General features: G+C 40.9%; 1 protein-coding gene across 1 annotated transcript in view; it reads left to right on the forward strand.

Moving 5' to 3' along the window:
• The window catches only part of MBOAT2 (membrane bound O-acyltransferase domain containing 2), a 101,427-nt gene that overhangs the window by 15,341 nt on the left and 72,258 nt on the right, over positions 1–13,828 (forward strand). The window contains exon 2 of the mRNA XM_056856366.1: positions 10,183–10,328. Coding sequence (XP_056712344.1) covers positions 10,183–10,328 — 146 coding nt within the window. The remainder of the gene's footprint in view (positions 1–10,182; positions 10,329–13,828) is intronic.

The raw sequence follows: 13,828 nt of genomic DNA on the forward strand, positions 1-13,828 counted from the left end.
CCTTCATCCTCACCCACATATCAACATAACAATAGCTGACAAAACTACAGAGCTTCAGAACAGTATGTGCCCTTTCCAGGGTAGGCTTCAAACACTGCAGAAAACGCATGAGCAGTTTAGCCTGTTTGTTCCTTGGCCGTTCCTTTCCCACTCTCACCCGGATCATTAAGCTAATGCTACAAGGGTACAGGTGAGCACTGAACCAGTGGGCACAATTGTGGACCGACTTTGGTCTACAAATTCCCAGTTGCCTTGCCTATCTCTGCTTTAAAAAAACCCCAAAAAACTGGGAACTCTGTCCTCAACTCAGAAGCAGATTGTCAGGTTTTTAAACAAGCAGTGTTTAAAAAAGAATTCTTTTTGGAGGAATTCAGTAGGACTAAGGAATACCAGGGTTGCTGTGCAGAGGAAGGCACTGGCAAACTACCTCTGTTAGTCTGTTGCCATGAAAACCCCAAAAAGGGGTCGCCATAAGTCAGCTGTGACTTGACAGCACTTTACGCACAAACAAGGGCATGAGAAACCAAAAACAAGCCTTTTTTCCTGTCTAACCAGTTACAATATTACCCCTTTACTCAGGCATTTCAGGAAAAGTGACATTTCTCAGAAACTGGAAATGCCTAAATTTGAGATCCTGTGTGCTTTTCCATCTGAACAATTTAGCTCTGTTCACAAGGTACAAGGAATATATGTACAATCAGTGTACAGAGTACACTTGATTTTTTTTTGTGTGGGTTGAGTAATTCTCACGTTCCATTCAATACATGTACGGCTCAATGTGTGACTTAAACCCCACATTTATCCAGGTGCTGGTCCCCAGTTTCATTTGTATGAAACAGCCAATGTACGTCCTCTTGACAATCAGCTTATACGTGCAGTGACTGTATTTGCATTCACTGTAACATGTGAACAGGGATAGAATCTCAGGGTAGTTCCAGAAGGAAATCAATTGATTTCAGTGGGAGAATTAAACATGGTCTTGACTTGGTCTTACTTAGATTGTTGTAACTTTGCCTGGATTATATCCCTTGTATGTAGAATGATAACTGGATTTATACTTTCCAGAAAAAAATGTGAAGGAGTCTTGTGACACCTTAAAAGATTTATTGAATCATAGACACCCAAGGCTAGCGCCTGTTTTATTGGAAGCATCTGATGAAGTGAGCTCTACCCATTAAAATTTGTGCTTCAATAAATATATTTGTTTTTAAGGTGCCACAACACCCCTTTGTGTCTCTTGCTGTAACAGACTAACATGGCAACCACATAAACAACCACACAAGAATGTATCATTTTTTTAAAAAAAGGATAATAGTTAGACAAGCGAATGATATTTTTTTAACTTTAAAATTACTTTTTTATTAGACAGATTGTATGGTATTCATTTGATATACTGTTTGTATCCGTCTGAGCTTATTTTCTAATAGAAACGGTATTGTTGTTTTTATATATTTAATGATTTGCCTCTTCCCCTTTTTTCCTTTTGTATCCAACAAATATATAAATAATAAAAAAAAGAATGTATCATTTTCAAGGGTTTTTAAAAATTGTAATATAGAGGTTCACATTTCAAATTTGTAATATAGAGGTTCACATTTCAAATTTATTAATACGGTCGATTGACCAATCACGTGCCAATACATCAAAATTTCCAAACTCAATAGTTTTGCACCACAGAATTGCAGACTGCCTGTACATATAAAGGTGTAAGATCAATAAAAGCAACCCCAGGTTAAAATTATCATCTTAAAATTGATAAAATTGTAAAATATTCTAACAATCATGTTCTAATAAAGTTCTGCGTATTTTAATAGCAATGGCACAGAACTTGGCAGTTTGGAGTGTAAGCTGAAGGTCTTCTCCTAATAGGAGCTTTTTTGCCAAAAGCTCAAATGACTCTTCAGGGAATTTATCAAGTAGGGGGGAAATAAGCTTTGATCTAATTTTGTGGTAGAATGGGCAACATATCAGTGCATGTTAAGTATAGAGGTTAAGAGTGTGGCAACCACTTTGTAAGTTTCCTACTCCTGCAAGCTCATTGCATAAATTCAAGGCATCAATAATGTTACAAGTTTCCCATTTGCTATCTGTATCAATGGCATTTGCTGGTGTAAAGAAACTCGTAACGTGATGGTCTTGATTTCATGAGACAGGAAACTCACCATGATGATGCTGACCTCTGTGGCAACTTTGTAATGTTCAGAGATGGTCAAAGTGAAGGAGAAGATCTTGAGATATGTAAGGAGCAAAAGGTGGGGAAAGATTTTTAGAAATGGCGATGGTCTTCTGCACTCATCAAATAGACTTTTTTGGCAATTCTGCCTGCTGGCCAGTGTCTTGCTTACTTCAAAATTTGGGTTGTAAACTGCATTGCTTCCTTATACTATTGTAAATTAATTGACTTGTGAAGGTATTCCTCATTAGTTGGTGGGAATTCTTCAGTTTGATGAATAAAGGTAAAAGTAGTCCCTGTGCAACCACCGGGTCATTTCTGACCCATGGGGTGACATCACATCCCATTGTTTACTAGGCTGACTGTGTTTATGGGGTGGTTTGCCAGTGCCTTCCCCAGTCATCTTCCCTTTACCCCCAGCAAACTGGGTACTCATTTTATCAACCTCAGGAGGATGGAAGGCTGAGTCAACCTTGAGCCGGCTACCTGAAACCGACTTCCTTTGGGATTGAACTCAGGTTGTGAGCAGAGCTTGGACTGCAGTACTGCAGCATACCACTCTGTGCCACGGGGATCCTGTGTGATGAATAGGAAGGGGAAATATGGTTTTTCTCAAATTATACCTCCTAATGGGCTTTTTCTTAATCTAGGCAACAGAGATTTTACAAACATACTTATTGAGACTCCATTCCCCCCCCCCCCCAAATTCTCATTCATCAGCTTCAGAAAGAAAGGACAGGTGTTTTCCCAGTAATACAGCCTGGCCCTGTTTCATGCACCTAGCCTAATCAGTGAAATAGACTACAATCCTACTTTTTTCATAAAAGTGCCCCTCTGAACTGTTCAGTCATCCCATTGCCCTATTCCCTTTTATAAACATTCTGTTTTACGAAGTCTTTGGAAAGATTGTTTTACACAGTCTTTGGAAAGATTGAAGTCTAGGAGCCTTCTTGATCTGCTGGCAGGTCAGTGTTGCATAGATCCATGTGATGTGATCAGCTGAGTCAAGTTAGGGATCTATCTTCCAGGCTTAATGAAAAGTTAAAGAAAGTGCTTTTTTGCAGCTGCATCATCTTCTTTATTAATAATACTTGGTCCAGTATAACTCCAAGGCTGTTAACCAAGACTGAAAGGGACAGCTGAGCTGCTGCATTATGCACCAGCTGGAGTTTCCAAATTGATTTTGTGGGGAGACCAATGTACAGTGCATTGCAGTAGTCTAGCGTGGTGTGGATTGATGGCCAGATCAGGTGGCCAGATCAGCCATCTTAAGGGGGCATCTTTTGGGCTAGGCGGAGTTGGAAGAAAGCCTTTTTAGCAACTACTTGCTTCTCCACTAATACAGTTGTGTCCAGTATAACCCAATGCTTTTAATTGAGTCAGGTGAACTCCTTCAAGTGTGGGAAGCACAGTGTTCTTCAAGATCTCTGTCTTCCCGATCAACATTATCTCTGTCTTGTCAGGATTCAGTTTCAACTTGTTCAGTGAGCTTCATTTTAATACTCAAAAATGTATGTGGAAGATTAAGATGTCGCCCTAAATTTAAATTAAGAATATAAATTTATGGTAATACCATTTTAATGAATAATTATTCCCTTTTATATATGGATTACCGTAACTTTATTGTCAATGGTAGGGAAGGGAGTTGCCAAATGCCATATAATGAAATTCACTGTGTCTTTCATAAATGGTTGAGGAAGCTAAGGTTTTCTGTAAGATACTGAGCAGTAGAGGAACTGTAGCTCTTTCACTTTAATATGGTGTTTACTTTAAGGCTGTGCTGGGTCTGTGGTAAATTCCATTGTCTTTAAGTAGCAGTTTTGAATATTGCACTCACATTGAACCAATGCCAGGACCAAATGGCATTCAATCTTTGCCAGTGCCATTTCAATGTGGCATCCTGAGCTTGGAAGGACAGGAATTTGTTTCTACCCTTGATCACTTTGCAAGAATAGGTGCAACAGGAAATATTGCATCTTTTACTATAATTAAGGCATGATGTTTTCTTTGAGCTTGCTGGTAGTCTTGAAAGACATCAAGTACAATGGTGTGGGTAGTTTAAAAGTGCTATCAGTTTCTGCAGTTAGATCAGTGGAAAAATGGTTTGGCTGGAATCATTCTTGGGAAAATAGCATCCTTTTGATACAAAAATTTCTGTGGGATTAAAAAATCCAGCTACCATTCTAAAATACCAAAGCAGACAGTCAGGTCCCACCTTGGCACATCTAAGAGTTATGGTTTTGTCTTTACTTGGTCTTAGATGGATTAGTTAAGAGGAGACTTATACATTCATCAAAGCGTGACATCAGTGTCACCCCATGTAGCTTCAATGGTACTGAGGTTTTTTCTGATTACTCATACATGGAGTTTTCATTCTTGTTTGCAATACAGGTGGCAGTTGCAAGAGGTAATTGTTAAAATGCTTGTCTCAACAAAGGTCTGCTAGAATACACATTATCTTTTTAATGCAGTGTTATGCTAGCCTGTTGTTCACCTTCTTCACTCAGTTCTTGATTGGTTGATCCCCTCCCATTTCCAAACACTTGGGACTTAATTTCTGTGTTAATTCATCTATATGGGATTGTGTTGTATGGAACAATTTCCAAATTATTTCCCTCAGTGTGTGTTCTGTGATCCTGCTTAGCAGAATATCTGCGCTAAAAAAATGGTATCTGCTTTGTAAGTCCTTGAGTACAGAACTACGTATTACTCATGTAACACAAGCTCTAAAGCTCGAACAAGAATGGATGTCAGAAAGCCTTTGCAAAGGAGAGTAAATGACAGATGGGAGGAGTTGCTTCCTCCACTTGCCATTTCCACAGTCACATTTTCCCTGAGGCTGTTTTTTTTCCTCCAGAGTCAGGCTCAAGTTGTAAAATTTCCCAAAAAATTGATGCCACGGGGTGGTGGGGGGAAGTGTTTCTGATTCTTGGGGAGAAGGGAGAACACATTTGGGGAAAAATAAAATATGTGCCATACATTATCAAATTGGAGCTAAACTCTTTACTTTAGCAGCATAAAATGCACTATATGTAACTTAGTGCATAATGTAGTATTTATGATACTTAGAAGGTTAGCATTTTCAAACAATTTACCGCACTTGTATTCCCAGCGATGTATTAAGAGTTTGAAAACGTTATAAAAAATACTGTTTGCACTTTGGCCCCTTTAGCTGCGAAGATGTCTTCCAACCATTTATTAGCCGTAGTATCCAAAAACCCTTTTAAAGCGATGTTTTTGATAACATTTTCGAACTCTTAATACATTGCTGGGAATACAAAGTGCGGTAACCCCCAGTAATGATCAGTACAGTCAGATTTAAGAGATGGACCATTAAACTAATACTGTAAGGCAATGGTTCTCAATCTTTTGTATCTTAACATCTTACCAATCACTCCATCAAAGAACCAGGGTTCCTCCCATGATAGAAAAAAAAAAGCCTACTTTGTCTAAGAAGGATGTCTGTTTGGCAAAGGTGTATCCTGTAAGTGGAACTTTGCTGATAGTGCTGTGCACCTAACCCACTGGGTGAAACTTCAAAATAATGTTGGTTTATTTAATACCATATCATCACACATAGGAAGTGTCAAAGTAACTGTGAACAGAATTAGCCAAAATTAATCATTTATTACAATAAACAGTAATTTGGAAGAGATAATCAAGTTTCTTTCTCAAATTAGAATCGGTTTCTGGAAAACCCATAGTTTGATTCCGACCTTTTATTTTTGTTTCCACTGGCTTCAAAGAACTGAAGAATTCACAGAGATCAGAAGAAAAAACTCTCTTTGCTCTTTCATATGTCTTGATGGTAGGTTAAGTTGTGGTAGGTTACGTTGAGAGTGTATAATTGGTTCAAAGTCACCAAGTGAGTTTCCATGGCAGTGGTGATTCAAACCTGGGTCTCTGATTTTGGTCTGAAACTCTAACCACTATACCACACTGGTTTTTGCTGTTGAATAGCACCAAGCAGCTAGGCCTGGTTACTAATGCAAGCTGGCTGGTGGTTGCTGCTGGCTCTGACCCTGATGAGTCCTCCCTTAAAGCCCAAAACATCCTGGAAAGGGCCCTGCCCCCTCTCACCTGCCATTTACTGAGAAATCGAGGCTTGAATACTGCCAATACTCATGTGGTTGCCTAGCAATGGCTGTTGAGGTCATTCTTTTTTAAAGCTACAGGTGCTACTTCTATTATTTTGACTTTTTAAAACCACAGCGCCTGGGATGTTTGTCATATTTGTGGAAAGATCTGTCTCATCCGTTCATGGCTCCAGTCTCCATTAACTATGCACACATGTAGCTATATTGAGAATTAGATATATTGATGATGCATGTACAATAGACTATTGTTATTTGCGATTTGCTACCTGCAATTTTCCTTATTCGTGGCCTCTGGCCCAACCACATGATGCAGTTCATGGAGGAAGTATGCATGCCTATTGAGTTGTGGTGGCAGCCATTATGCTGGCCCGGCCAAGAGCGATATGTGACTTGAATATTGATGATGCATGTACAATAGACTATTGTCATTTGCGATTTGCTACCTGCAATTTCCCTTATTCGTGGTCTCTGGCTCAACCACATAATGCAGCTAGCCCAGACCCCCTCCCCCTTGACTCCAAGTGTTCATAGATCTTGCCATTTGTGCTAATCTAAGGAACAGAACCTCTGCAAACAGCAGGGGTTTACTGTGAAAATTTTGGTAAACACCAGTGCCTTCAGCTGCATACAGAGCTTCCTATGGTCGTGTGCCTGTAGAGTTGACTTCTTTATCATCTACTGTTACTTTGCTGAAAACATGATTTTTTTCCAGCATGTTGTCTCTTAGTCACTTTGATGTCTGTCTGCTTCCTTCTCTAATGAATCTGTGAGATGAATTGGTTTTGCAGTGAAAGGCGTAGTGACACTTTTATTCAAGATTAATCAGTGAATATTGGTATTTTAGGTTCTAAGTTTTGAAGTGGGCTAAACCAGGAATCATTATGATTATAAAATGAATGAGGGGCAGACAAAAATGTAAATTGCGTTGGGTCTCCCGTTTGGTACAAGAGCAGGATATAAATATATTTTTAACCTATTATTACCTCTGTGGTTCTGAGTCAGGACCCTGGTGGTTGTGACTCTCTTGCTGGTAGGCTTTGGAGGTAGGTAGATCTATCTGATTGTTTTGTCGAAGGCTTTTACGGTCAGAGTTCATTGGTTCTTGTAGGTTATCTGGGCTGTGTAACCGTGGTCTTGGAATTTTCTTTCCTGACGTTTCGCCAGCAGCTGTGGCCGGCATCTTCAGAGGGGTAACACTGAAGGACAGTGTCTCTCAGTGTCAAGGGTGTAGGAAGACCACGGTTACATAGCCCGGATAACCTACAAGAACCAATATCTGATTGTTTATTTGCGGCCCTTGGCCAGATAAAACAAGATACATGGACGCTTTGGAGGTAAGATGTGGTACAGAACAAGGTGTGAAAGGAGTATCTGGTTTGGGTTTACCTCTGCATAATGTCTGCTTAGCTATCTTTTCTTCATCTAGAGTTTCTAGGTAGAATTATTTCCAGCAAGGGATCCTCAGAAATATCCTGAAAAGGAAAAACAACAACAGTCACTCCTAAAAAGATAATGAAATCAAAAAAGAAGCCAAGCAGTAAGGCAATACAAGTGGCATGAAAGTAAGGGGTGGGGTGGGGAAAGTAGCACTAAAGTTTAAAGAATAAAGAGAGGAAAGTCTGTTTACAGTGAATTAAGTTCTTGTCTTTTATGCACTTTTTCATTAGTCAGAGGCAGCCTGTTCCATTCTTAGGAGAAGTGACTTTTCCTGCTTATCCAATTATCCAAATTTATGATCCAATTATTTTCTTTTGTAAGATCAACTTGACAGTTACCTTCAAAGAAAATTCCCTTCCTTGTCCATCCTTCTGATCAAAGGAACCCTTTTAATTGTCCCATTTTTAGCACTATGCACTGGTGTGTGCCGGGCTCATATAAGCAGCTCTGTGCTTATATGCTCATCATATAAGCAGCTCTGTGGCTCTTCAGCTTTGTCATCAGTGCTATAGCCCCTGTCTTCTCATTAAGCAAATGGGTGAATTATCATATTCGCCTGTCCTTCACCACATCTCTGATCTCCGGAGATGAGATCACATGGTTAGTCTGCTTCCGCTTAAAACAGATTATTTTTGCCCATAATAGCTAGGCCTGGAATAGACCAAACTCACAGAATAATCAGCTTGGAATTCTTTGAGGTTCACATACTGGGGCTGAGGACTAGATTAACAAAGGAAATTGTGATTTCCCCATATTTCAGTGACTGTAGTAAGACCTCCATCCCAGGATCAGATGTAGCCAATAGGAATTGGAACTTGCTGTGCCTGGAAAGCCATGGATTTCTGTTGAATTGGAGGAAGAACTTGCTGAAATATCCAGGAGTCATTCTGAGTGCAAGTTTGGAAACACAACTTTGGTGCCAGGGCAAGGATGAATGGATCTAATAATATTGGAGCCCCGTGGCGCAGAGTGGTAAGCTGCAGTACTGCAGTCCAAGCTCTGCTCACGACCTGAGTTCGATCGCGACAGAAGTTGGTTTCAGGTAGCCGGCTCAAGGTTGACTCAGCCTTCCATCCTTCTGAGGTCGGTAAAATGAGTACCCAGCTTGCTGGGGGTAAAGGGAAGATGACTGGGGAAGGAAATGGCAAACCACCCCGTAAAACAAAGTCTGCCTAGTAAACTTCGGGATGTGATGTCACCCCATGGGTCAGGAATGACAGAGTGCTTGCACAGGGGACTACCTTTACCTTTTACATCTTCTCAACATTGAGATCATGCCACAAGGAAGTGCATTCAGTAGTCCAGGTTATGTACCTGGCTACAACCGAGGCTTTTTAGAAGGATGTGGTACATATTCCTCCTTTCACCTCTGAATGTCAAGATGTCACATTGTTACATTGTATTGGAACTTTATGGTTACAATCCAATTATTACCTTCTTTGACTTATAGTTTTCTATATTCTGATTATAACTGCATATCTAACAGTACGTTTCTTACTTAAATTCTTACTTTCTGTAAGAATTCTTACAGCATTTGATACTGCTCTCTGAAGGACAATTATCTGTTTGTGCCAGAAGCAGCTTCTGATCTGATGATTGTATTTCATAGGTCTAAATCAATACATGAACTTAACAGGATTTGTTGTATCAGGCCTGTTGGCTTGCATACACAGTATATACCTTACATGTGAGATTTATATTTATCTGGTTTTGGAAATCTTACATACACAAGTTGCAAGTATTTCTTGGCTGTCTAGATCTTAACTGCCCTTCAGAGGAAAGCTACTAGTAGCAGTCATTTCTGTTATACTTCATATAGAGGCCCCTTCATTTGCCAATGTTTATCCTGTTATGTCCTTACGTGAGAGCCAGTGTGGTGTAGTTGTTAAGAGTGTTGGCCTAGTATTTGGGAGACCAGGGTTTGAATCCCTACTTTGCCATGGAAGCTCGCTGGGAGGAAAAGAGAATGATGTAAGTTGCTTTGAGTCCCCCTTGGGGAGAAAGGGTACAAATGAATTGAATGAATGAATGAATGAATAAATAAATAGCTCCACGAGAAGTCCCTATTATTGCTTTAGAACATACATTTACCCTTTCTTTCTTGTATTTGCTTATGATAAATATGGGGGAATGCAACTAAGTTTATCATGCTGTGCAGAGTTTCCCTTCCTTAATGGATGGAAGTATTCTAGACAAAAATCTTTACATTCTTTGAGTTTTGAACCTCCTTCCAGTGTACTAGCAGTTTGGGTTTTTCATGTTGGGGAATATTGTGGAAGTGTCAAAGGGGGTGAAGGGCACGTGATGGTCACGGATTATTCCACTTTCCTCGTGGTTGATTTTTAAAATTGCTATGTGCTCAGTCAGCTTACTGCTGAGTAAATGGAGAAAATGAACTGAGTAAATGCAGTGTTGAACAGGGCTGAGACTCTTGCATATAATGTGAATAATAAGCTCTTTTCCCCCCCTCTGCAGGTCAACTTTGTAGTGTGCCAACTGTTTGCCTTGCTTGCTGCTGTTTGGTTTCGAACTTACCTTCATTCAAGCAAAGCTAGTCCATTTATAAGGCATGTTGTTGCCACCCTTTTGGGCCTTTACCTTGCACTTTTTTGTTTCGGATGGTAAGTAATTTGATTCCCCTCCCCTCCTTGCAATACACAGGTTTTGCTTTCTCGTGTCAGTTTTTATTGTTACTATGTGTTATTTATGCCCTAACCTGGATGGCCCAGGCTAGCCTGATCTCGTCAGATCTCAGAAGCAAAGCAGGGTCAGCCCTGGTTAGTATTTGGATGGGAGACCACCAAGGAATACCAGGGTTGCTGTGCAGAGGAAAGCACTGGCAAACTACCTCTTGCCATGAAAACCCCAAAAGGGGTCACCATAAGTCAGCTGCGACTTGAAGGCACTTTACACACACACACAAATGTGTTATTTATAGTCCGCCTTTCTCACTTGGACTCAAGGTGGATTACGCAGAGCGAGTCAATGCAATGGATGGATGGGGCGTTCAATAAACAACGCAGTAGGATTAAGGTTGTAGAATCAACCAGAAGTCTAAAAACAGAACTGAAGCAAAGCATAAGTATTAATATAACACATTAAATGATGCAAAATTCCATAGTAGGCTCTTATTTTCAACAAGCTGTATGTTACAACATATGTTCCTTGTTGTGGGGGGGGGGGGGGCTGGGGGGAAAAGTGATTGAATCCCTCCAGTTACCATGTTCAGGGAAATTGACATGATGGGTTCCAAACTATGGTCAACTAAATAAAAGCTTGAGAGTGTTTTTGTTTCCTCATCATACTGTAAAGGTATTAAATTGTCCATGCTGAAATGAGAAATTATTCATTTCCCCCCTCTCTTGCTCTCATCCCTGACCTTCCTTTCATTCAGAGAGTTCAGTGCAGCCTTCATAATACTCTCCTCCCTCCCTCTGTCCTCACAAAAGCCCCCATGGCATAGATTCTCCAAGAGATATTAGTGTTTGGCTTGATAACGTTATGGCTGAATTGGGAACCTGACCCACGAACAGAGATTACGTTCTTTTAGTAAGGTAGCATTTGGCCTCCTGGTCCAAAAGTGGCAGCTCTTTGCCTCTCACCTGTAGCTATGAGGTGCTATAAGCCCTAGAAACGCCCGTGCTTTGTGCTTTATTTCTCATAAATCTCTGTCCCTCGTCCCTGCCCCTGCTGCAATATTTGAGATGGTTATACTGACATAACTTACTGGGCTGTCCTAAATATAAGATAATGGCTTGTACCTACTGGAATATTTCTGGGGGTGAAAGGAGTTCTGCTCGTGGAACATGACTTCCTTACCTCTCCCCTCCTGCTACAAACCAAAATGCACACACACACACAGTGCTGATCCTGTGTGCCTCTTGTCCTCTAAGGAGTTGAGTTTTGGGGTGGGCATTTTGGGCTGCAGTGGGAGAAAGGAGGTGAGAAAATCACACTCTTCTGACAGTCCTTCGGTCAGCAGGAAGACTCCATTGGATCCAAGGCTCTACATGCAAAGTATATAAAAATGTATGAAAATATTATTTATTTAACTAAATGTATTTAAATTGTAGGAGCCCCGTGGCGCAGAGTGGTAAGCTGCAGTACTGCAGTCCAAGCTCTGCTCACGACCTGAGTTCGATCCCAATGGAAGTTGGTTTCAGGTAGCCAGCTCAAGGTTGACTCAGCCGTCCATCCTTCTGAGGTCGGTAAAATGAGTACCCAGCTTGCTGGGGGTCAAGTGTAGATGACTGGGGAAGGCACTGGCAAATCACCCCATAAACAAAGTCTGCCTAGAAAATGTCGGGATGTGACATCACTCCATGGGTCTGGAATGACCCGGTGCTTGCACTGAGGACCTTTACCTTTATTTAAATTGTACACCAAAACAAAAAAGTATATCAGAAAGATGGCTTGGTTGAAGAGTGGTCTTCTTAAAATTGCTTCCAATTTTTACAGATCTTACTGACCCTCCAGTCTTTATATCCTGCCCATTTGAGCAGTTTTTGATCACAATTAACAGTTAAATTGTACACTAAAACAAAAAAGTATATCGGAAAGATGGCTAGGCAAGAATAGTTTTCCCTAACAGGCCTGATCTCAACATGCATTACATTCTTAATGTATGGAAGAATTCATATGTTTGTTTCAATTTGTACTCTGAAGCAGTAGAATCTTGCTGTGGGATAAACTAGATTTTACATGAAAATGAATGCTAACATCCCCCTGACACTTTTTAAAGGTCTGTGTCAGACACAGCTTTTCTTATTGGAGAAATGGCAGCAGGAGAGGGCACAATCCTCTACCCATTCTAAATAACCCCTATATTGCTTTCCCCCCTATGGAATTCAAAATATGTGTGTGCCAATTCGCCTGCATTTGGAACTCCATGTGAGAAAAGCCCCTTGTGACAGGAATGAGTTAATTATTCCCTTCCCAACCAATTCTCCATTTCAAATTGACCCTCAACTAGAATGCATGGATATTGTTTATGGTTTGGATCCTGTCGCACATGAAGCTGCCTTCTTCTGAATCAGAACGTTGGTCCATCAAGGTCACTGTGGTCCACTCAGACCAGCCAGGATCTCAGGTGGAGCGCTTTCATGTTACCTACTTCCTGAGCCTTTTAACTGGAAATGCTGGGGATCGAACCTGGGATGCATGCCAAGCAAGATGCTCTACTGCTGAGCCATGTCTGCTCCCCTGCTGCGTGGCCCAAGAGGGACACTGAAAAGGTTGTGCAAGATACTGTGAGGCCCAAGTAGACAAAAGGTGACACAGGATGGTGCTACAGTGAGGCAGGGAATTGAGAGAACTCCCTGTTGCACCTGCAAAAAAGCTGATAGGATCTAGTTCTGCCTGTCAAAGGGAGAGAGGGGATCTCTTATGCAAAATGCAGATAACGTTAGTTATGTAGCTTCCTGTCATCTAGCAAGTAAACGAGTTAGCCTGCTAAGGTGTCAAAGACAGATGGTACTGAACCTTGCTCAGAGCAGGCCAAAATAACATAATCAGTACAGTGATTTATTCTCCAAGGTGGTGTTCCTAATGCTGCTGATGCTTCAGAAGCAACATTAATCTCAGCAGTGTGGAAAGATTGGAAAAAAGCCTTGAATATAGAACTGAAAAGTTACGTTTCCTTGCCTTTTGCTTTGTGGTGTAGAAGTTTAACACTAAAAAATAAATAAAGTACTGAAAATGTAGCTGCTTTGTCCAGGAATCCCAGTGGTCCATGAACATTCTTCCACAAGCCTTTTGTAAGAAATGGGGGATGAGCCCTTCTCATGCCCATCTGGCTAGTGTGAAAATGGAGCCCAGGGGTTCTCCGCTTTGAGAAAAAGGGGACAAAATCATCTTCCCCTTTCGAAGTGCAGCAGCTTGTAGGTTACCAGTGAGAAAATATACTGATTGGATGCTGGGATTTAGTAGCTCAGACCTAGGAACTTCCAACTAGGCGACTGACACCAAGGAGGTAAAGCCCTCCTACTCTGATTACCAGTGGAAATTATTTCACCGTTAAGACAGGCAATAAAAGCAATGGCTGTTTTCAGTTGAATACCAGAAGTCCTTGTTTTGTATGGCACGGGGCTCTTTCTCTTAGAAACTCAGAGTTTTCCCAGGT

This window comes from Euleptes europaea, chromosome 10, assembly GCF_029931775.1.
Source record: "Euleptes europaea isolate rEulEur1 chromosome 10, rEulEur1.hap1, whole genome shotgun sequence".
Classification (NCBI taxonomy): Eukaryota; Metazoa; Chordata; class Lepidosauria; order Squamata; family Sphaerodactylidae; genus Euleptes; species Euleptes europaea.